The sequence below is a fragment of the Engraulis encrasicolus genome, unplaced genomic scaffold (assembly GCF_034702125.1).
Source record: "Engraulis encrasicolus isolate BLACKSEA-1 unplaced genomic scaffold, IST_EnEncr_1.0 scaffold_31_np1212, whole genome shotgun sequence".
Taxonomy (NCBI): domain Eukaryota; kingdom Metazoa; phylum Chordata; class Actinopteri; order Clupeiformes; family Engraulidae; genus Engraulis; species Engraulis encrasicolus.
In genome coordinates, this window is record NW_026945610.1 from 16,649 (window position 1) to 42,500 (window position 25,852).

General features: G+C 42.5%; 1 protein-coding gene across 1 annotated transcript in view; it reads left to right on the plus strand.

Annotated features, from left to right (window-relative positions):
- Positions 1–16,949: 16,949 nt before the first annotated feature.
- Positions 16,950–25,852, plus strand: part of LOC134443435 (ribonuclease inhibitor-like) — a 29,660-nt gene continuing 20,757 nt past the window's right edge. The window contains exons 1-3 of the mRNA XM_063193224.1: positions 16,950–16,959; positions 19,506–19,599; positions 21,208–21,381. Coding sequence (XP_063049294.1) covers positions 16,950–16,959; positions 19,506–19,599; positions 21,208–21,381 — 278 coding nt within the window. The remainder of the gene's footprint in view (positions 16,960–19,505; positions 19,600–21,207; positions 21,382–25,852) is intronic.

The following is a 25,852-nucleotide window of genomic DNA, read 5'->3' on the forward strand; positions in this document are numbered from 1 at the left end:
GGGGGGGAAGAGGGAAAAGGAAAAGAAGAACAAGGAGAGAAAAAAGAAAAAAAAAAAGACCAAAGGGAAAAAGGGGGGAAAAAATGAAGGAGAAAGAGAAAAAGGGGGGGGAAGGAATTTTAAAGGTCGAGGGTACAAAAAAATTGGGGGTAAACAAAAAACCACCATAAAGGTCCGTGTCCCCTCACCCTTTCCTCCAAACCCTTTTTTTTCCCTCCTCCTCCCCTTTCTCTAAATTTTTTCCTCTTTCCCTCCCCTTTTTTTTCCCCCGGCCCCTGGGTATTTTTAAATAAAAAAAAAATCCGGGTCATTTCTTTTTTTAAAAAAAGGGCTTCCTTAAGGGGTTTTTCCCAGCCAAATAACAATTTTAAAAAGCTGTGGGCATAGGAGGACTCACCTTTAATCGAAAGAGGGGGGGGGAGGGATGGGTTTTGGGACCGTGTGGGGGTTTAGGTTGTTTGCCATTTGTGGGGTTTTGGGTGGAGATGGTTTGGGATCAACATGTGTGTGTGGTGTGTGCGTGGGGTGTTGTTAAAGGGTGCCGAACGAGGTGGCAGCCCCCAAATCTTGGGAAAACAAGACCAAATAAGGGCCCGCCCGGAGAAATTCTCACGGGGTTTTTTCAGGAAGGGCCCCAAGGGCCCTACAGGGGCCCCCAAAAAATTCACAGGATTTTAAAGACCCAAAAAGCCCCCACTGGCAAAAAAGCAGCCCAAAATGGATTGTCCAAAAAAAAGAAGTACAATTTTTAAAAAAGGGGGGCCCGTCCTTGGTTTTTGGAGTTCTCAAAAAATGGGAAGATCCCCGTGCCTCCCTTTGGGGGTTTTGGAGGGGTTTTGGCCCTTTTTTTCATAAAGGGGTTAAAAAAAATTTCCAGGGGTGTAAATGTAAACAATTTTCTTTTTTTTTTTTCCTTTTTTCTTTTTTTTTCCTCTGCTTGTTTTGGATTTTTTTTTTTGGGGGCCCATTTTTGGTTTAGGGGTTTACCACAGGGCTAAAATGAGGGGCGTTTTGTCTATTAAAACCTTATTATTCGCATTTTTGGGGGAAAAAAACCCTGATTCATTTTTAAAATGGTATTTTCTTGGGGGCATTTTTGTTGTGGAAAAATGGTGTTTATTGTTGATGTGTGTGTGTGTGTGTGTGTGTAGTGTGTGTGTGTGTGTGTTTGTGTGTGAGTGCTAGGGCATGTGTGTGTGTGTGTGTGTGTGTGTGTGTGGTGTGTGTGTGTGTGTGTGTGTGTGTGTGTCGTGTGTGTCAGTTCCTGGGGTGTCTGTGTGTAACTGTAGGTGCTTGATGCATGCGCATTGCCTCCCATCTCTGAGGTAAGTGAGGTGAGGAGATGGAGTTGGGTTTCTTTTTTACTTCATCTCTCTTTTATTGGCCGGCTGCCACAGGAGAAAAATCTCTTTATCCCTGCACGAGGAAAATCAAATACGCCGGTGTCATGTCGGCACTTTCACTGGATGTCAGCCTGAAGACACGCAGGCAAGCGGCGACATATACTCAAGGAAAGCGCTTGTCCAATTCCGGAGAAAGCCAGGTGAAGAGTCATACAGTGAACTCGATTGCAGTGTTAACTTAACTCTTGAGAGCTGAATTAAACTTTTTTCTAGTTGAGCTTGCTATCCAGGTGTTGAGATTGACACTGTGAAATGTACTGCCTACAGTACAGAGCTATGCGGGGCTGAGAAAGGGGTTAGGGGAGTTTTTTAGGGGGTGTGTATCGGGAGGGGGACTGAGGTGGTTGCTTGCTTGCTTTTATTTTCCTTGATGGTTTTTTGTGTGTGTCTTCCACAGGAGGAAACTCGATAAAGGCACACAAACACATTGGTCTGCAGGGTGCGAGAAGGACACAGAGAGTTAGTGAGGCAAATAGGACCACACACACACATGACCACGCACAACTGCATGCACACACATACACACACACGCAACCTCACACTCACGCACGCACAACACCTCAACTGCTGCCTCCATGCATTTAACGAGCACAAAATACCTGTGTGAACTCTTGGAAGACCACAACTGACCCGAAACTAATAACTGATGTAATCAATTTGTTTCTGAAACTCATATTTCGACACAATCCTGTCTGTCTTCTCGGTTATTGGCACGGAAAAATTTTGACAGGAATTGGAATTGTTATTTCTTCAAGGTGATTCATATTTCCGGTGTGAAAGTAGACTACTTCCCATTTTCTTTCCCAAACTTGATATGTGAATGTTTCCAAGTCCTCCCTACTATACAGTGTGAAGGCAGACATTAGCAGGTACTGTTATGATGGGATCCGAAGCCCAGCTAACATGCCAAATGCAACAACTTAAAATAAATTCAGGAAAAGTTTACTGCACAACAAGCATTCATATAGGATTAACAGGTGAAGAACCCATTTACTTAAAGTGTACTTTTTTTGACCGTACGTAGTACAAAGTGTACTATTTTCGGCAATTCTAAAGTGCGCTTTATTGCACTATTAGTGCGCTAGATGAAGCACTACTAATGGCAGTACTTCAGTAACACTTGCAGCACCACTGAGGATGCTAAATTGGCACCGATTTTTGGGCAACTTTAAGTGCACTGCAAGCAGACTTTAGAAAGTATGCTCCAAACACGCTTTTCGTGCATTCGTTATAGCATTAAGAGGTGCGCTTGAGTACACTTTCTATAACATTTTATTGTTACTAGGAAGTTCAATAAAAGTATATTAACTTCATGCTTCTTTGGACGACATTGGAACATTTTAAGTCTGTAAAAAGTATATCATATTATGTATTGTAATATATAACATGTATGTCTTGAAGTATTAGCTCCAGGCTTTTTATTAGACTACATGAAAAAGTTTATTTTTATCCATATAATCCATCAATAATGTTAAAACTGTTCATGGATTGTAGATTCAATGGCCAGTTTTTTAAACTATTCCCAATCATACTTTTTTCTTTTAATATATGTTGGCTTCCAGCTCAAAAACTATGATTGGGGAATTCGCATTAATTTAGGAATATTGTATAAAAATCACATATTTCTTACATCAAATAATTCGGGTCATCATTTAAATTAGTTGAAATATGGTACTTTCGACTTTAACATGCAATGGTCCTAATTGGTTAAGGAATTCTCTGTATTCATAATGGCCATGTTGCGTTAACATTGAAAGTCAATTGGCAAAAACAGTGATGAGAGTTATGGAAGCCCAGATATCCTTGATGCTTTGCTGTCAGCTGTTCTTGTTTGTGGACTGGTGCCCCACCACTTCACTCTGTTATTATACCTGTAGTTTCCATGCACGTTTTGGGCGCCAATCACCAGTTTAATTCTAAATAACCAGAAATGATCTCCATTTAGAAAATTGGAATGGGGGTTTCATTTCTAGTTATTTAGGAATTAAATGGGGCATAGTTAGGCCAAAACGTGGCATGGAATCTACAGGGTATATTGAAGAGTGAAGTGTGGGACACAGGTCACGTCTATAAAAAAACAGCTGACGGCACAAAGCATCAAGGATATCTGGGCTTTCCTTAACTCCATGCACTGTTTTTGCATTGACTCAATGTTAAAGATCATGGCATTATGAAGACAGATAATAGTCCTAACCAAGTATTGACCATTGATGTTACTGAGCAAGTACCAAATTCAATGATTTAATGTGACCGAATTTTTGATGAAGAAAAATGTGATTTTATAACAATATTCTAATAAATGCGAATTCCCCATTCATGTTTTTTTTTAGTGGAAGGCCAACGTATATAAAGAAAAATAATAATGATTGGAATTGTTAAAAAATGGAGCCATGATTCTACAATCCATGAAGTTTAACATTATTGATGGATTCATTATGGAAATTAAATCAACTTTTTCTTGGTAGTCTAATAAAAGGGCTGGAGACTGTATTTACAGTACACTCCCATGTACATGAAAATAATATAATTGTAATACTACAATCCATGCTGGTTCCTCAGAGCTTGCACATAACACCCCAGCACATGTCACAGTAGTGTACAGTATGCATGCTAGCACAACTGGCATGTGCAATTCATTGATTGTTAAGAGAATTTAGATACACATTTATTTATTTCAATCTTATTGTTCCACCTTCCTGAGTTGATCAATTGAGTTGATCATAATGGTGACCCTCTATTCTTTGTTTTGACACTTAGTATTCACTTAACTTCCATCATGATTATCATGGGACGTGTGAGCTATATATACCAGAAACATATACGTGACTATATAATGGATGGTGGGAACAGGGTCATTTTTTGTGTACCCACTTTAAAATTTTAAAAACTCTACAATAAACCAAAGAATTATAACACTGAGTAATTTTTCATGCCAAACCAAAAATATATTCCTTCAGGATAATGGCTTTTTGTTTGAGAAATTTAGCTCAAAAAGTGCATTGCATGATGGGACATGTATTGATGGTGCATGATGGGTAAATGCACTTTGTGATAAGCACACTTTGAAGATAATTTGGGTGAAGTACATTCATGGTCGCAATGTAGGGAAAAAGGTGTAAATGCAATATGGTTTTAAGCGATTTATTTAGAATTTTACTATAGAAATTTCACACTTCAAGACATTTGGGTGAGTGTAATCATTTTGCACTTTTAAAAAAGTACAATTGCAATATGTTATTGAAAAAATACACCTTTTAGTAATTTCACTATTAGAATAATATTAGTATATTCTAAATACACTTTAGCAAACATCTTCAAAGTCAACTTGAAGTATTGGTTCGTAAGTGTACTTTCTTGTGAGCAACTTATTTACATTAATTTTAAGTGACACTTTAAATAAGCATTATTGTGAAACATACGTTTTCTTAGCACAAAAAGGCACGAGTTGCACTTTTAACATGTAAGTACACTTCAGTCATGTTTATTGTACTAAATTGAAACCACTTTTCACCTGGGTACAGAGGCTAGCACTGAGACCATGTTATAGGCATACTGGTGAATAAACCAAATGGAGGAGAGGTTGAACTCTTCAGTTCTTTGAGAGTGTGTTCAAGCTATTACCATAAAACATGCACACACATACACAATGCACCACACACTAATCACACGCACACGTATGCGTGCGCGCTGCACACATGACAAGTCGAACACACGCACACACACACACACACCACACACAGACACACACACAGCCACCACAACACACACACACACACAACAACACACCACACAACACACACACTCAAACAACACACACACACACACACACTACACACACCCACACGTACACACAGACACACACCACAACACACACACACACCACACACCATCCTCAATCTGGAAACCTCACTCAGTGCATTTAGTCACCCAGTAATGGGATGCATTGTGGTTGGCTGACTCAGTCTTATTCAAAGGCGCGTTTGCTTACCGATGAACATTTCCTCATTTGACCTCCTCCAAAAGTTGTGTCTTGATAGAAATTTTATGAAGTGGCAATTATGCTTTTTCTATCCTTTTTCCATGTCTGTTCTTGCATCGCAAGTTATTAGCTTGTAGTGAGCAGATCCGTGGTGGAAAAGAGAATTATTTGTTGGCGTGACGTCTAGGTGTCCATATGCATATACGCGTTACACACTTGTGTTCACATTTGCTCTCGTCTCTCTTCTCTGTCTCTCTCTCTCTGTCTTATCTCTCTCTGTCCTCTCTCTCTCTGTGCCCTCTCTCTCTGTGTGTTCTCTGTCTCTCTCTTCTCTTCATTCTCTCTCTCTCTATCTTCTTCTCTCTCTCTCTCTTCTTCTCTCTCTCTTCTCTTCTCTCTCTCTGCCTTTTCTGTCTCTCTGCTGATGAGGAGGTGTTTTTTAAAGGAAATGTTGTGGGAAGGGGGTGGAGCGAGTGCAGATGGGTGTGCATTGTTGTATGCCTATGCAACTTTTTGGGTGGTAGTTGATGTATGTGTGTGTGTCAAGAAGATAGATGGTGCGAGTGAGATAGAAAGCGAGAGGAAGAGAGAGAGAGAGAGAAAGAGCGGAGAGGGGGGAGTGAAAAAAAGGACAGAAGCAGAGGAGTGCTTGTGAAGTGAGAACAAAAATGTACGGCTCCCAGTTCGTTCCTTCTTCCCTCTAAACTTTTCCTGATCTGAGGCTGAGGTACGGTGAATAAATGATTACTACGCGCTTTCTCATTTCCATTTCAGGACCCTGAGTTTCTCACACACTATGATTTACTGTTGGTGCTGACTTTCAAAATCATGTCATTTGTAATGTGTCTTCTGGAGCACAAGTTTGACTGTGTCTCTCATTCACAAGTTTTTGAAGTTGGTAACATTAGTTTTACGGGAGCCTATTTCATGTATTGCATGTAAATTTTTAGAAAAATTGTTTAACATTGGGGATATTGTTATCTAGGCAATCATTTTGCACAAAAAAAAACTTTTAAATGGTTCCATTTGTTTTATGTACAGTATTGCTGTGGCTTTCACTTAAAAAAAATCTAGTTTATTTTGAATGAGTCTGAGTGTCTGCTTTATGATGTCAATCATGGTCCCTTACTGTAGGTTGTTGGCCTACTGTCTAATTACAGTGTGCGATTGTTAACACACACTTTTGTGATGTGGTTTCTACACTTAATTTTTGCAGAAGGTAGTATTGTCTTTCACAAAGCAAAAGTCTGTCCCTTGCTTGTTCCTTCAATGCCTGATAAAAAATGCAATGAACAAAGCAATAAACAAATCCATATCACATTTTACTTTATTTCATGCTTGATTTGTTCTTGTCCCTCTAACATCACAAATGCGGCTATAATATATTAAGTTACATTAAGGAATTATGTACACACCACAAAACTTACTCTGTTCAAAATCATTATCTTGTAAAAGCAACAAAATCACACTTTGTGTAACTTTTTTTTGTGTACATTAAAAAAAAATTTGGGCTACTCTCACATTTACAAAGTGCAAATATCTTTATCAGGTGCATTTATTTTCCGCATAATGTCCAAACAAGTTTACATTACAGTTGTAGACATATAAAGGAACGCAGGAACGTGTTGCCTTTCTATTTATCTTGGCGACAAGAGAATGGATTTGGAATTTTTAAATGGATGAGGATCCTACGCATCATTCACTCCCGATTACAAGGCATATGCTATTTAAATTATAAAGGTTGGGGGTCATCGTATCCTGGATCTTTAAATAAATAACAAGAAAAAATAAGAATTGTTTTCAGTTTCAAACAAATGGTTAGTATTGCTAACTGCCAGTTTGGCATGTATCACAACCACTATCAGTTTACCTCAAACTGAGCACTCAGAGAGAGAATGGAGAGTGTGAGGAGAGTGAGGCTGAGGAGAGAGAGGAGCAGAGAGGGATGGGAGAGAGATTGAGAGAGAGTGAGAGAGACAGAGACGAGAGACAGAGTAAGAGACGAGGAGTACAGAGAGAGAGAGATGGTGGTGGTGGTGGTGTTGGGGGTTTTCCACTCATCTGGACGATACGGTACATGATATTTTTTAGGTATTTCTACATAAAAAATAGCTCGCACACCTGAGTGAATGGCAATGAGGAGGAGGTCATGGTGTTCTGAGGGGAGTGGTGTTAAGCTCTGTGCTGTGCCACCAAACCACCACATGGACGAAGGTGAAGAAGAGGGTTCCAGCAGTTACTTGTATTGAGCTCACAAATCAGCACGTGTGGCATTGGTATGAGTGTTGGTTCACGCCAGACCTTTCACAAATGAGATTTGGTCTGGAGAGACGCCTATATTCGTCATATAATAGGGGCAAGTGTAGTTCACGAAAGGCCAAGGGCCGTTTATTAGCTGTTTGAATGTATCATTTGCCATATGCCATAGCAATTGTTGTCTGTTGTATTACACAAAATGCAAGATTCCACTAGTCGAGTAATATGCGTCATTATTATCTTTACCCCTTTTCCCCAATACCGGATTAGCTTCATCATTGCTAAAGAGGCCGGAAGGAGGATAGGGGGCATATCCTCAATGTAAGCTGCTGGATGTCTGGTTATGTTGAATTATGCCAAATTAAACAAATTATTAGCTGAATTGTTATTTGTTCTAATTATACAAGACAATAACATTCAAAATCAGTACCAGCCAACTATGTGAACAAGATTCTCAGGGAAGAGGGAATTTCTTAGCACTGTTTTTGATGGAAAAATAGGGTGAGTGCTGGAGATCCATAGAAAGCATGACAAAGTGTAGGATGTGCAGGCTTATTGAGGGTATGCTTCAGAATTTGAGACAAGACGGGGGTATGCAAAGCTGCATGGGATTTCCCAGGGTACCTGTGATGGGCCATGAGTCCAAAAGGACCAGCTGCGCTGGGAATAGATTTGGATCGGACTGAAATGGATGGATGTCAAACATCATGTCTTCCAGTGAATTGTACAGTATAAAAGCACCACACATCAGTTCAACAGCATCTAGAGACCTATGAGATCCACACCGTTTTGCTTGCCTCCACACACTGGCGGTAATTAATCAGCAAACAAGCAGCAGTGGGTTTAAAGAATGGACTTCATATCAGCGGCTCGACAAAGTAGTGCTGTATCATACTAAACAGCCGACATTATCGGACAGCGGCAACCTTGTATGCGCGGGGATGCACCACAAACTGTATTTAAAACAATAAATCAAATGTTGGAAAGAGGAGCAGGCTGTAATTCTTGAAACCGATTATAGGATGACCTTATCCTTTTCCTTTTGTACATGACGTGTTAAGACTGCTTGCTTGGTTTCTCTTTCAGATTGTCAGGCATTTCAGAAATACTTTATACAGGTCAAGCTAGGCTGGGCCAGGCAGGAGGAAAGGTGTGAGAACTTTCTGAACCCATAGAACCCATGAGTATGAAAGAGAGCTGACCTAACCTCAAGACCCCACTCCCCCCCCCCCAACACACACACACAACACACTCACACACAACACACACCACACACACACTCACCACAACACACACAACACACACAAACACACACCACACCACACACAACACACCACAACAACAACACACACTTACTGTAAAATATACCCTACCTTCGCTGCTCTCAGACAGCCCTGTCTTTAGTTTGTTTGAAGTGTTTGCATTGGTTCGCTTGTGCAAGGTTGGGTGTTGTTTTTGAAGAAATGTAGATGGCTTTTGGGAAGGTGAATTTCGGCGAGGGGGGGGGGGGGGGACTGACTGGTAAGTGTGAGTGGAAGTGGGTTTAGTAGAAAGACAGCCAGTGTATCTGGTGTGTGTGTGGGGCTGTTGTAGGAAACCAATGGAAGGGTTTCAGATAAATAACATCACTCGTGTTTGTGTGGTTTATGTTAGTATTCTAAAATAAGTCATCTCACTGACATTCCCTGATGCTGTGGGAGTGCAAGGGTAGGGACATTTCCATTACTCTTAGATGCAAATTTCACAAAAAACACACACACATGCATGCACGCACATCGACACCACACACAAACACACACACACACACACAACACACACCACACACACACACACACAACTCAACACACTTCTTTCACTTACATCAGTATAAAGAGGTAAACACACAATATGGGATACACGGACAATAGACACACCACAATGGCAAAGTCATTTATAATGTCTGTAGAAGAAGGAATTTAGAAACATACGACATAGCTATCGTCATGAAATAAGTATGATGGTGGTCTGAGACCGTTCGAGTGTTTTTCTGTAGGATTGCAGTTTGGTTGATACTGTGCCAGAGGTCTTCTGCAAGAATTTCTTCCCCTCGGGGCTGCGAAACCTGCAGACCTAGTCAAATCGGGTTCGGAAATGGAGGACACAGCACGATACCGCTAGACTAAAGGACAGTCCCCTAACCCAGCGCTAACGATATTGTATGAGACTCAGGGAGGGAGGTTTACTAAAACATTTCCTCACCAACTCTGTAGTTAGCCTTTGTTTACATTGATAACAGTGACAGTTTGGGATCCTCTCTCTTGCTCAAGCCAACTCTCAAATCGGTGCGTGGTGCGTGCGTGCGTGCGTGCGTGCGTGCGTGCGGTGAGTGCGGTGCGTTGTGTGCTTAGCGTGCGTGCGTGCCTGTGTGGTGCCTGCGTGATGTATGTGCTGTGGATGTCTTGTGTGTGCAGATTTTGGAATGGACATGAAGAAACGGCAAAGAGATTTGGATTTCAGAGCCTTGGAGATGCCAATGAACTAAATGTAGGACGATCACACACAGATGTTTCAGCCTCTCTCTCCTTTCACTGTCTGATTGACTCCTTGTGATCCAACAGGGCCGAAAACAGTCCTTGCCTCAAGAGAAGCAAATGTGGAGCCCTTTAATCAGAACCCAGACTATGCAATTTTGAGGCTCTAGAGTGTGCTGCGCTAGTGTTGCTACGCTAGTGCGTGGAACAGAGAATGTATATGAGAGTGAGATAAGCAGGCGGGTTCTTTTCCGGTATCCATTTAAGTCAGTGTGAAGCCCTTTAGGAGACTTTGAATAGGAAACCTTCGGAGTCTTGAGGTAGAGAATCCCCTTGAGTAGAGTCCCTTAGCGATGTAGATGACGGTAGGCATGTTTGTGCAACACTCGAAAAGAGAAGAAGAATAGGGAAGGGACAAACGCCCCCTTTGGAGACCAATTTTGGCACACGTTTTTTTTTTTTTTGCATTGAGGGGCATGTTTCGTCCTCATTTATATATATAACCTCTTTGGTGGAAAGTTAGTAAACCTCCTCCCGAGAGCCTCAATACAGTGCGGTAGGTTGGGATATGGACCGGCCCTTTAGCTCAGCGGTCTCGTACTGTGCCCTCTTGTTGCGTGATACGAATGCGTTTTGCGAGGTGGTGAGTTGCGGCTCCGAGGGGGATCGAACTGTGCGGGAGAAAACAAATCTGTCACCATGGTTTGGGTTGGTACCCATCCTGCTCTGCTCTTCATTGGATAGGCGCTTGCTGTTGTCGATAAAAAGGTAGGCTATAAGTAGGGGGCACTGGGGACGCAGTACGCTAAGCCCCATATGTGGGCTTGCATGTCCATGTTAACCCGGGTTCAAGTACGGCATGGGTTCTTTGCAGCACTGTTCCCTCTTTCTCATCTGTCTCCGCTATTACTGTGACTATCATATAAAAATAAAGGACCACACTTTTTAAAGGTACAGTGGCTTGCATGAATTTGAAGATGTGTGTTAATGGAATCAGGTGTTTTTTTTTTAGCCTATCATTCAAAGCCAACTTCTTGTTGCAGTGTTTATTATGTAAGTTTTGTTTAGTTAGTCGTATGTAGTCGTAGTCAACAATGACGCAAATCAATTTTAGTCTTAGTCATATTTTAGTCTATTGCCTTCCCAATTTAGTCTTAGTCATGTCTTCTACATGACGAAAAATCAATTTAGTCTTAGTCAATTTTTAGTCATTTTAGTATTTTAGTCATTTTAGTCAACACTGGCATAATAGAACTTCGCCTCACACTGCTTCTCTTGTAAACATACGTATGTATATCATTGACTGTACAGAATAAACCTTTCTCCACACACTGCTTCACTTTTTAACATAGATCACACTGTGCAGGAATGAAACTTCTTAACACACTGGTTCTATTTTTTCTCTATGATATTTAACACCAGTTGTAATTTAGTCAGCTTTTTTAAATTTAGTCTTAGTTTAGTCACATGACGAAATAAAAATCAATTTTAGTCTTAGTCTATTTTAGTCTTTGCCTTCCCAATTAGTCTTAGTCTGTAGTCTAAATGACGAAAATCAAAAAGGGCTTTGACGAAATATTTTAGCATAGTCATGGTGACGAAATTAACACTGTTTCAGTTGTCCCCTTTAACCTGTTAAATACCCACAAATTCAACCCCGTCCTATTCAGTGCAAGTACCAAGTGACTCCTTTATCAACGGGCAATGGGCATTTAGAAAATACACTAGAAATATCCCCACAGATGCGCACTGCTATCAGATACAGTTCAAGATTCACAGCCCTCAGATCGGCCCCCCCCCCCCCCCACCCCCCCCCCCCCCCCCCCCCCCCCCCCCCCCCCCCCCCCCCCCCCCCCCCCCCCCCCCCCCCCCCCCCCCCCCCCCCCCCAAGATGTCAATGCATGGAGAGTGCTCGGGACAGGCAAGGAGTTACAGGGCCTCTCCGGCAGAAGCAGAGTGATGATGAGATAGAGATGGAAGAAGACAACAGACATTTTGTTGTATTCGGTATGAGAGAGAGATGAGCGAGAGAGAGAGAAAGAGAGAGAGAGTGAGAGAGAGATGGCGAGAATGGTGATGAGAGAGAGAGAGAGAGAGGGTATGAGAGAGAGAGAGAGAGAATGAGAGAGAGAGAGGAGAGTGAGAGAGAAGAGACTTGAGGATGAGAGAGAGAGAGAGATGAAGGTTTTGCTGGATTGGCGGCAATCAGCCATGCAAAAGACAGGATGCTTTTTATCCACTTTTGATTATATCATTTCACAAGATATGCACAAAGATAGATAAAGATAGACAGAGGGGCTCACAGACAGGTTATAGGAGGACCACACAGAGAACACAGACTCAGACCAGACAAGCACACAGGACACAGGCACACCACACCACAACACACACACAACTAACACACACACACACACACACACACCACACACACACACACACACACACACACCACACAACACCAACACACAAACACAACGTTGTGCATGCACACATGGACAGGGGAGAGATAGAAAGAAAAACACAGAGAAAGGACAGATAGCTCATTTGAGTGAATTTCTGAAAACCAACTAAATCCATGTTTATCTGTGCTGACTCTGTGCTGTATCTGTGCAGACAGACTCTCTAAAGGCCAACCCTCCAGAGTCTGCTGAGTTCTATGTCCAGTACACACACACACACACACACACACACACACACACACACAACCACACACAAACAACAACCAACACACACACACACACAACACAACACACACACACACACATCAAACACACACACACACACAACCACAGGTGAGGCTATTTCCACGCGCTGTGTGTGAGCACTTTTTTTACTCAAAAACACACATTCAACCTCCACTGATAGGTTAGAAAACGTGAGTGTTTTATGTTCAGTCCTGGGCAATTTGGGGTTCCATTTTTATCAAGGGCACTTTAGTGATGGTCATGGATAAAGGTGGGACTTACCTGTGATTTTCAATTCACAAGATCAGGGATGGAATGGTTAAATCTCGGCATACAGGGTTTTCCCGGTGGTAAGAATTTTTTGTTTTCTTAGTGACCGACATCACATTTAGAGGATGTGGCAATGTCCATTATCAATAAAGACAGTTACTTGTGTGAGGGGCCGATCTGGCAACTTTCTGTAAGCCTAAAATGCCAGGATGGTGTTTAGTCCAGTCCAACATTACATAAGGCCATCTTGTTGGTCATGGTCATGAATCTGGACTGACGTATGATACAGGAAATTAGTGATGTGGATACAGTTCTGGCCAGAGTTCCAGTTTATTCTTCATTCAAATGAGGTGAGGAGATACTGAATAGCCCTAAACAATAGCACATACTGTTAGCAGGAAATTGGAATGGCAAAACAGTGCCTAAGACCAGTCAGCCGTCGTCTGAGGGTGTCAATCTCATTTTTCAAGAACATCACGCGACAGTGAGGAGAGAGATAGAGGAGAGAGACAGACAGACAGACAGACAGCGAGAGAGAGAGAGAGAGAGAGAGAGAGGGATGGAAGGGGGGCGAGGGAGAGAGAGAGAGAGAAAGAGAGAAAGAGAGAGACAGGACAGACAGACGACAGAGAGAGAGGAAAGCGGACAGAGAGAGATGGTTTGCCAAGCAGGGGAAGTCCTTCATAATTAGGTGAAAATGTTATATTATAAAATGCTGTCAGCTTAATCATATAATCTGTCGCAAGCTGGAAGGGGTGGTGGGGGGACGCCACAGCCATTTTTGTTGCAGGCTTTGCATGACAAGTTAACACTGCATGTGTTGGACAGGTCTGCCACATGGTTGCTCAACACATTTGTACGGTTAGGTGTGTCTGTCGGGCGTTGCGGGTGCGTGCGTGTGTGCGTGTGCGTGCATGCACTGCTGCCTGTGTGCTGTGCGTGTCTGCATGCTGCATGCGTATGTGTGCGTCAATAATGGGTTCATCCATTCACTTGTGTTCGTCGCAAGGTCCTGTGAAACACTGATCAGTGCTCCGCGGAGTTACAATTCTTTGCCTGCTGAGGCGGTGCTGAGCGACAACATCACAGCAGCTCTGTCAGCCCAGACAGCCTCAGCGCACATCTGACTTATGGGGGGGGGGGGAAACCCACCTTATACGCTTGGCATCGCTCCTCATAAGCTCTCGCCACCAACGAAGATGGTAAACAAATAAATGAAATAAATAACAGCGGGGAGAGCCGCAACAGTGAATAATTTCACAATCAACAGACAAATGAATTGGGAGGAATGAAGCTAAACAAACTTTTTAAGGGACTGCGGTGGCGTCTAGACTACACTTGTGTAGGACTTTGTGTTGAACGAAGTTCACCAAGGACACGATACTATTTGAAACTCAGCTTGTGACATGTTTAGTTGTTTTCTTCACTGATATTGTATCCTTTCAGCTTTTGTTTGTTTACGAACTTAAAAAATATATAAGGCACACCAAAAAGAACGTTATTATAAATGTGTCAAGTCTGTCTTTATTGATGTGCCTTCACTCTGTATATCATCAAAATCATTTCTCTACCTGCTTGTAGTTTTAAAGTATTATATTCTCTCTTATAACAGACATCATTGCAATTACTTTCACAGGAAGAGGTTTTGAGATGTCGCAGTAATAAACTATTAATACACGTTAATTCACAACACAAGCTATGGGATAGCCTAATTTACCAAAAGTAGCTATTATGGTCACATTGTAAATGTGAAAAGAGACATATGAAATCAAAGCTGTCAGAGACCTGGAGAAGAATTTGCACAAAACAAGGAGAACGGATGTTTGACATTCTAACAAAAAAAAAAAACGTTCAGAGCATTCTTCACAGACATTCTGGTGTGTTTACATAGAGAAAACTGGAACTGACATGGAAGAAGTGATAACCCTCTGTACCCAACAAAAACACACATGTGTGTGATTTCTTTAATTTAAAGATTTGTTTATGTCTTTTTGCGACTATACCTGATATGACGTGTAGAGGTGGGAAAGGAAGAAAATTGGTGTGAGTAGTGACGGGGAGGGGGAGGGGTTGAAATGGACCCGGCCGTTAAATCGATCCCGGGTCAGCCGCTTGGCAGGTGCGCGTGCCCTATCGGTGGCCCAGAATAGGGCTCACATATATGTGATTTCACACCCGACTAAACTAAATACACACATGATCATTCAGCGACAACCCGGCCTGTTTAGGCAACAAATGCTAATTATACTGTCCAGGAAAAAAACAGTTGGTACACCCTTTGAAATTCTTACATTTTTGTCAAAATTGATATAAACATTTGTGGATCTTCCGGAAATCTCAAGAAGGAACAATCAGAGTCTGCTTTATTTATATTCCATCAAACATTTACATGTTATCATATTTGTATAGGTCATAAGGCCATAATATTCACAGGAAGAGCAGGGATAAGTAAGTACACCTTGCATTAAGTAGGGTTTATCTCAGTTAGTTGCAATATCATATACAGGGACTTGTCCAGTAGTTGCAGATCAGATTTAAAAACAAAACAATCTGTTTGTATTTGTCTCCTCTTCTTTAGAGAACTGCCTCTCGTCAGCAAGGTTTGTGGGATGTCTGGTGTGCATAGCTTTCTTGACTTCATGCTCTTTAATCTCAATTGTTTTTTTGTCAGAGATTGACTGTGCTATTTCAGAATGTGTATTTCCATTATTATGAAGGCCATTCTAAGTCGATGTGCTTCTAAAGTATGGGGTGTTGTCACATTTCAGGACCCAGATCTTGTGTAGCTTCAACTGTGTGACAGACCTCTCAAGTTTTTTTCTGTAAAAATTTCACAATAAACTTTGAGTTCATGTTCCACTGATAATAGCAAACTTCAAGGCCAGAGGCAAGCATTGAAGCAGCATCATTATGATGCTCCCGCTACCAGACTCAGAAGAGGAGATGTAACCAAGAATAGCTAATAAGGGAATTCATTCTGCCAATCTAAAATGGAATGGGGTTTCTGTCTTAAAACATTATTGCTGCAACTTGAGGGTTTGCGAAAAGCATTTATATGGCTTCATAGAATTACTGCAAAATATTCTGTCGACATATACGTTGAACCAAAGTTGAATTCGTTCAGGGGAACAACATGTCATGTTTGGAGGAGAAATGGGAGAACCACACTTGACCAAAACATAATCTCTGCCTTTGAGTATGTGGCGGGGTGCATCCATTATATGCAGTTCTTGTTGCCCTAAGGCCCTTTGAGTATGCTGGATCATCAGTGGAACAATGAACTCTGAAGTTTATCAAGAGGTTTTAAGAAAAAACTGTGAGGTAGGTCTAGGCACACAGTGAAGCACACAAGAGAGAGGATGTGGGTGCTGAATTGTGGACAACAACCCATATTTAGAAGCAATCGACAGTTAGAGATGGGCTTCATAATAATGAATACACATTTCTGGGAATAGCCACGTCAAAGCCATGGACAAAAATAAAAACATTTGAGATTTTCAGGCATGAGTCATGAAGCTATTGCACTCCAGACACCACAAAACCTTGGCTGAGAGAGGCTTAGTTTTCTAAAGAACGAGGGAGACCAGATACATCCAGATTGTTTTGTTAATTGATCTGCAATACAGGAAGCATTGGTTTGGGTGTTATTGCGACTAACTTAGGGTTAACAAACTATTGAATGCAAGGGTGTACTTACTTATGCTTGCTGTCCTGGTGAATGTTTACATGTTAGGGCCAATGAAAATATGAAAACTTGTAAATGTGTGGGTTGTATTAATTAAAAGCGGCACTCTGGTTGTTCCTGCTTGCGATTTCCGGAAGATCAGACCATGTTTTATGACCAATTATGACAGAAGGTAAGAAAGAAATTTCAAAGGGGTGTACAAAACTTTTTCTGGGACTGTTATGTATTATGTTATAATTGTATATACTCAGCTGATTTTAAAAGCCATCACACATCAATTCACTGTGACCCTCTGATGAAGACGGAAGAGTAACTCAGTCGAACATCTCAGGTAAAAGATACAAACTTTTACATGGTTAAGGGAAATGAAATCTAACGTGTTGACAAAAATTTACTTTATTCATACAGTACTAACAAGTACACACATATAAATGAGTGTTTGGAATTTAACTACTATGTCGATTGCAAAAACGGTGTGGTTTAGGGCTCTCTTCACTCCAGCACACTTGACGTACAGGCGGATTGTGCTGAGCACACGCACAGTCTATAAGACAGGCTAAATTGGTGGGGCCTCCCATGCTACTTGGCAGTGCGTGAAGCTCTGTGTGTGTTTTTTTTATTATTGTTTTGGCAGCAGGATGATGAGAACGCTCGTGACTGATCGAGTTCCGTATATTTGAGGGGGGGGGGACAAGGAAAAAAGAGGAAAAAAAGAAACGAAAGAAAATGCGCAAGACCTGCAGAAATGGGTCTATTGCCGGCTCGCTCTTTACAGTACACCCTGTGATCAGAGCTGAATGCAGAACGCTGACTGCCCTCCAGAAAGGGGTGTCACGTCACACAAGCTAAACTGCGTGTGTTGTTTGTAGTGTGTGTGTGTGTGTGTGTGTGTGTGTGTGTGATGTGGTTGTGAGTGTGTGTGGTGTGTTGTGTGTGTGTGTGTGTGTGTCTACACCAATTCCTACTTTGTGATGGCCACTATTGAAGACACCCACATCTGGGGCTGCTCGCTCCATGTGGGGCCAAATCCTGGACCCCAACATGTTTTGCCCCCTTTTGTGGGGTAGTTTAGTTGTTAGGGTTTAAAAACAGTATGAATGGAGGCCCCACAAACTCTCGGGAAATGGGCCCACAAGGGATCACAAAGAATAAAGATCGGGGTGTGTGGTTGTGTTGTGTGTGTGAGTGTGTGTGTATGTTTGTGTGTGTGTGTGTGTGTGTTGTGTGTGTGGGTTGTGTGTGTGATGTGTGTGTGTTTTGTGTGTGTGTGTGTGTGTGTGAGTGTGTGTGTGTGTATGTGTGTGTGGTACCATCAAAAGCAAAACGGATAGACGACCACAACGTCGTAGGCCATGTACCATGTTATGGATCATAAATAAGATTTGGTGACTCTCCAGACCACTTTCACACTCTGCTGTCAGAATTCCCCACATGGAACTTTTTATGGAGTAGAATGCAAACTCACCCAAATTACCTGCAAACTCACCAAAACTGCAGAGGATGACTTTAAGTTGACATGTATATTCCTTGATATTCCAGGTAATTCTAGTGACTCATCAGAAGATATCATTTGATAGTTTGCTACTCCAGTGTATTAGCCATTTATTTGGAGGTGGGGGCTCCTCATCTATTAAACTGGTAGTAGGGGGTGGTGCCTGGTTGGTTAGTTTTCACCTTGTACTAAGTTTTCAGTTAGGCAGGAAACATATGGTATACAAAGCGGATTCCAAAAAAGTTGGGACACTTGGTATTTTGTGAATGAAATCAATCAGTTAGGCAGGTAACATATGGTATACACCCTGTCCAATGAAGCAAGTGATCACAGACTGTAGAACAGTAGACAACCTGCTCACATACATGGACATACAGTAGATGCTCATGGCAGCACACGGTGTAGGGACCTTTTCAGTGACCCTCATGTGTGGGGACCTTTTCCTATTCAGTGACCCTCATGACATGTGTGGGGACCTTTTCCTATTCAGTGACCCTCATGTGTGGGGACCTTTTCCTATTCAGTGACCCTCATATGTGGGGACCTTTTCAGTGACCCTCATGTGTGGGGACCTTTTCAGTGACCCTCATGACATGTGTGTGTGTGTGTGTGGGGGGGGGGGGGTTCCTATTCAGTGACCCTCATGTGTGGGGACCTTTTCCTATTCAGTGACCCTCATGTGTGGGGACCTTTTCCTATTCAGTGACCCTCATGTGTGGGGACCTTTTCCTATTCAGTGACCCTCGTGTGTGGGGACCTTTTCCTATTCAGTGACCCTCATGTGTGGGGACCTTTTCCTATTCAGTGATCCTCATGTTAACTCTCTGCTAAGGTGTAGAAGGGACTCCCCCCTCTGTAACATGGATACAAACACAGTGGGCCACAGACTACCTCTCAGTCTCCACCCCCTGGGCCAGAACCAGTTGTTAACTCTTTGGTGTCGGAGGGACTCCCCTCACTGGAATGTGTACATACACACAGTAGACCACTGCTTAGTCTGAATGGTGGTCCCTGGGCCAGAACCAGTTGAAACCTCCTGGTCTAAGTAACAGAAGGTGCCAAAACAATGTCCTGCTCTCTCTGTCTCTCATTATTTACCCTTCTACCACCTCTTCTATATCTCTCCTTCTCTCTGTCTCTCTCCAGGCTTGAGGACTGCAGTATTACAGAGGAGGGCTGTGCTGCTCTGACTTCAGCGCTGATTTCAAAACCTTCACACCTGACAGAGCTGTATCTGAATAATAATGAACTTGAAGACTCTGTAGTGAAGCAGATCTCTACTCTACTCAGGATGCCAAACTGTAAACTGCAGAAACTGGCGTGAGTAGTGACACCAAAGAGTATGAGGAAGCACACTAAACACTATTATAGTTCATCATGGAAACAATAAGATGGTGTGTGTGTGTGTGTGTGTGTGTGTGTGTGTGTGTGTGTGTGTGTGTGTGTGTGTGTGTGTGTGTGTGTGTGTGTGTGTGTGTGTGTGTGTGTGTGTGTGTGTGTGTGTGTGTGTGTGTGTTTGTGTGTTCTGCTGCCCACTAGTGGTCCATGGCAGTATTGCTGATGGTCTGGGACTTGCTATCCATTTAACTATGACACTTAAAAAGCTGCCAGTTCCAACTTTATGCACCAATGAGTGTTCTGTACCTGGTGGGTATTACATCCCTCCATACCAGTTTTTGTTTTCATAGTAAATGTCCTTAAAGGAACAAATGTCCTTAAAGAGTCACAGGCAGGATTAAAAGGTAAGTAATGACTGTCCTGAGTCAGCTGATGCTATAATGAGTCATTAGTTAGTGAATGGTGACTCTCCAGACCACTTTCACACTCTGCTGTCAGAATTCCCCACATGGAACTTTTTATGGAGTAGAATGAGCATCATGGGGATAAAATCTCATGAGAAAAACTGACTTCACGTGCTCCTGTAGACTTAGCGGTATTCACATTTGTGTTGATTGTTGGTACTCTGAGGTGAAAAACATTAACACCGCGAGGGGACTTAAACAACATTTGTTTAAATTATTGTGTAGATTTTGAGACAGTCATGCCACATGCACCCTGCAAACTCACCCAAACTGCAGAGGATGACTTTAAGTTGATATGTATATATTCCTTGATATTAATTCTAGTGACTCATCAGAAGATATCATTTGATAGTTTGCTACTCCAGTGTATTAGCCATTTATTTGGAGGTGGGGGCTCCTCATCTGTTAAACTGGTAGTAGGGGGTGGTGCCTGGTTGGTTAGTTTTCACCTCGTACTTACCTTTTAGTTAGGCTGGTAACATAATGGTATACACCCTGTCCAATGAAGCAAGTGAGACAACCTGCTCACATACATGGCCATAGATAGATGCTCATGGCAGCAGGGGGGGGGGACCTTTTCCTATTCAGTGATCCTCATGTGTGGGGACCTTTTCCTATTCAGTGACCCTCATGTGTGTTTGACCTTTTCCTATTCAATGACCCTCATGTGTGGGGACCTTTTCAGTGACCCTCATGTGTGGGGACCTTTTCCTATTCAGTGTCCCTCATGTGTGGAGACCTTTTCCTATTCTGTGTCCCTCATGTGTGGGGACCTTTTCCTATTCAGTGAAACCCCATGTTAACTCTCTGCTAAGGTGTAGAAGGGACTCCCCCCTCTGTAACATGGATACAAACACAGTGGGCCACAGACTATCTCTCAGTCTCCACCCCCTGGGCCAGAACCAGTCGTTAACTCTTTGATGTCGGAGGGACTCCGCTCACTGGAATGTGTACATACACACAGTAGACCACTGCTTAGTCTGAATGGTGGTCCCTGGGCCAGAACCAGTTGAAACCTCCTGGTCTACAGAAGGTGCCAAAACAATGTCCTGCTCTCTCTGTCTCTCATTATTTACCCTTCTATCACCTCTTCTTTATCTCTCCATCTCTCTGTCCCTCTCTCCAGGCTTCAGAACTGCAGTATTACAGAAGAGGGATGTGCTGCTCTGAGTTCAGCGCTGATTTCAAACCCCTCACACCTGACACGGCTGATTCTGAGTAAGAATACACTTGGATATTCTGGAGTGAAGCAGATCTCTACTCTACTCAGGAATCCAGACTGTAAACTAAAGGAACTGTGGTAAGTAATGACACCAAAGAGTGTGTGAGGAAGCACACTAAACACTATTATAGTTCATCATGGAAACAATAAGATGGAATGTGTGTGTGTGTGTGTGTGTGTGTGTGTGTGTGTGTGTGTGTGTGTGTGTGTGTGTGTGTGTGTGTGTGTGTGTGTGTGTGTGTGTGTGTGTGTGTGTGTGTGTGTGTGTGTGTGTGTGTGTGTGTGTGAGCAGCAGCTGATGTGTGTGTGTGTGTGTGTGTGTGTGTGTGTGTGTGTGTGTGTGTGTGTGTGTGTGTGTGTGTGTGTGTGTGTGTGTGTGTGTGTGTGTGTGTGTGTGTGTGTGTGTGTGTGTGTGTGTGTGTGTTTGTGTCCTATTCAGTGACCCTCATGTGTGGGGGACCTTTTCTTATTCAGTGACCCTCATGTGTGGGGACCTTTTCCTATTCAGTGACCCTCATGTTAACTCTTTGCCAAGGTGTAGAAGGGACCCCCCCCCCCCTGTGTAACATGGATACAAACACAGTGGGCCACAGACTACCTCTCAGTCTCCACTCCCTGGGCCAGAACCAGTTGTTAACTCTTTGGTGTCGGAGGGACTCCCCTCACTGGAATGTGTACATACACACAGTAGACCACTGCTTAGTCTGAATGGTGGTCCCTGGGCCAGAACCAGTTGAAACCTCCTGGTCTAAGTAACAGAAGGTGACAAAACAATGTCCTACTCTCTCTGTCTCTCATTATTTACCCTTCAACCTCCTCTTCTTTATATCTCTCTCTCTCTCTGTCTCTCTCCAGGCTTAAGGACTGCAGTATTACAGAAGAGGGCTCTGCTGCTCTGAGTTCAGCCCTGATTTCAAACCACTCACACCTGGCAAAGCTGTATCTGAGTAATAATAAACTTGGAGACTCTGGAGTGAAGCAGATCTCTACTCTACTCAGGAATCCAGACTGTAAACTGCAGATACTGGCGTAAGTAATGACAACAAAGAGTGTGTGAGGAAGCACACTACACAATATTATAGTTCATCAAGGAAACAATAAGATGGAATGTGTGTGTGTGTGTGGGGGGGGGGGGCGGGGTGGCAGAAGCTGATGTGTATGTGTCAATTCTAGTGTGCTTGTGTTTAGTCATGTGTGTTTGCACCTGCATATGTGTGTGTGAACGTGGCTTCTTGTCTCTCATTGTCTCCCATCCCTCTATGGCCCGGGGTATACTGTACTTGCTGCAGGATACACACATGTGTGAAGATGTTGCCATGTGCATGTTACAGTATGTCAGCTTTACACATCTGGCATAAGGTGCACAGTGTGATATGGTGCATTGCTGCTCAGACAGCACTTTAGTCTGTGTACTCGGTCACACACAGTTGTGGACACACAGTCATGCAGCAAGCATCTCCCAATTCCTGTGTGTGTGTGTGTGTGTGTGTGTGTGTGTGTGTGTGTGTGTGTGTGTGTGTGTGTGTGTGTGTGTGTGTGTGTGTGTGTGTGTGTGTGTGTGTGTGTGTGTGTGTGTGTGTGTGTGTGTCTACAGTATTCTGCTGCCCACTAGTGGTCCATGGTGGTATTGCTGATGGTCTTTAACTTGCTATGCATTTGAACTACTACACTTAAAAACCTGCCAGTTCCAACTTTAGGCACCAATGAGTGTTTTAGTACTTGGTGGGTATTACATGCCTCCATACTAGTTGTTGTTCCATAGAAGATGTCATTGAAGGAACACATGTCCTTAAAGGGTCACAGGCAGGATTAAAAGGTAAGTAATGACTGTCCTGAGTCAGCTGATGCTATAATGAGTCATTAGTTAGTGAATGGTGACTCTCCAGACCACTTTCACACTCTGCTGTCAGAATTCCCCACATGGAACTTTTTATGGAGTAGAATGAGCATCATCGGGAGAAAATCTCATGAGAAAAACTGACTTCACATGCTGCTGGAGACTTGGCGGTATTCACATTTGTGTCGATTGTTGGTACTCTGAGATGAAAAACATTAACACCGCGAGGGGACGTAAACAGCATCTGTTTAAATTATTGTAGATTTTGAGACAGCCATGCCACAGGCACCCTGCAAACTCACCAAAACTGCAGAGGATGACTTTAAGTTGATATGTATATTCCTTGATATTACAGGTAATTCTAGTGACTCATCAGAAGTTATCATGTGATAGTTTGCTACTTCAGTGTATTAGCCATTTATTTAGAGGTGGAGGCTCGTCATCTATTAAACCGGGAGTAGGGGGTCGTGCCTGGTTGGTTAGTTTTCACCTCATACTTACTTTTCAGTTAGGCAGGTAACATATGGTATACAAAAAGCGGATTCCAAAAAAGTTGGGACACTTGGTATTTTGTGAATGAAAGCAAAATGCTGGCATTTTCAAAACATTAAATCCATCCATAACATGGACAATAGCACAAGGTCAACATAGGAACAGTTAAAATGAGGCAAAAGCATTGTTTTGAGGGAAATATGTGGTCATTTAAAATTTGACTCGTGCAACAAATCTCAAAAAAGTTGGGACAGGGCCAAAACACGTTGTAATACTTGGATAATTCTACAAAATAACAGGAAGAACATTTAATAAAAAGGAACTATTGACTGCCAACATGAATGCACAAATAAAATACCATCAAATAGAGGCTGTATCACTCAGTAGCGAAGTTTTTGAGGGACCAATTACTGATCTATTACACAGAAAGATTGAATTATCAAAATTGCAGGCATATAAGGCCTATTTCTGTAATGTAGAGTTCTGTAAAATCATTGCACGAGTTATGAGATCATGACATACCCATCGTCAATAAGCAAACTATGACACTCCAACAATGACAGCTGTTGAAAAAATGACCATAAACACAACACTTGATTAATGCACATGATGCAGACCTTAAACAGTGTTGCATGAGGCAAAGCTATTCTAGATGGACATAGGAGACATGTGAAACTGTCCTCTGATTACAGAATGGAAAATATTTCATTCTTTTTTAAAATCATGGAGTCATGCACCCTCCAGGTTATGAAGAAAATTAATACTTCAGCTTAATTTAGTGGTCAGTCTGAAAAACACTTTATATGATGGTAAGGGGCTGCAGTAGTGCTTTGGTTATGGTCTCCTTACTCAAATGGATCGTTAAAATGAAGGCCGAATGATATATACAGATTTTAAACAGCATACATAGCTACCAAGGCATTATATATTTAGATACTGCTCCTTAATGATGGCAAATTTCAATCTATGTTCCAGCAGTGTGGTTCCATCAAAAGAGTAAAGAGATGACAGAATTGTTCTCTTGCAGTCAGGATATGGCATATATTAAGCATAACAAGAAGGTAAACAAGTTGAAGAACATATCAGTTGAGCTGCTGAGATCATGTCTCGCACATCAAAATATCTATTTTTTAAATAAAATCATGCCATCAAAGTATGTTAAGTCTCCTCCCTTGTGTTGTGTTTAGTCTTATCCAACATAAAAAGCATTTTATTGGCCCTATCCCAACTTTTTTGGAAGTTGTTGCAAGGGTGAAATTTTAAATGATCATATAATTACCCCAAAACAATCATTCTGCTTGGCTTTAACAACTGATATGTTGTCTATACACAATGCTCTACCTTATTGGCATATTGAATGTTTTGAAAATGCCAGCATTTTGATTTTATTCACAAAATACCAAGTGTCCCAACTTTTTTGGAATCCGCTTTTGTACACCCTGTGCAAAGAAGCAAGTGATCACAGAATGTAGAACAGGAGACAACCTGCTCACATACCTGAATATAGATGCTCATGGCAGCACGGGGTATGGGGACCTTTTCAGTGACCCTCATGACATGTGTGGGGCACCTTTTTCCTATTCAGTGACCTTCATGACATGTTTGGGGGACCTTTTCCTATTCAGTGACCCTCATATGTGGGGACCTTTTCCTATTCAGTGACCCTCATGACATGTTTGGGGGACCTTTTCCTATTCAGTGACCCTCATGTGTGGGGACCTTTTCCTATTCAGTGACCCTCATGTGTGGGGACCTTTTCCTATTCAGTTACCCTCATGTGTGGGGACCTTTTCCTATTCAGTGACCCTCATGTGTGGGGACCTTTTCCTATTCAGTGACCCTCATGACATGTGTGGGGACCTTTTCCTATTCAGTGACCCTCATGTGTGGGGACCTTTTCCTATTCAGTGACCCTCATGTGTGTGTGGTGTGGGGGGGGGGGGGGGGGGGGTTCCTATTCAGTGATCCTCATGTGTGTGGGGGGGGGACCTTTTCCTATTCAGTGGCCCTGATGTGTGTGTGTGTGGGGGGGGGGGGGACTTTTCCTATTCAGTGACCCTAATGTGTGGGGACCTTTTCCTATTCAGTGACCCTCGTGTGGGGGAGCTTTTCCTATTCAGTGACCCTCATGTGTGGGGACCTTTTCCTATTCAGTGACCCTCATGTGTGGGGACCTTTTCCTATTCAGTGACCCTCATGTGTGGGGACCTTTTCCTATTC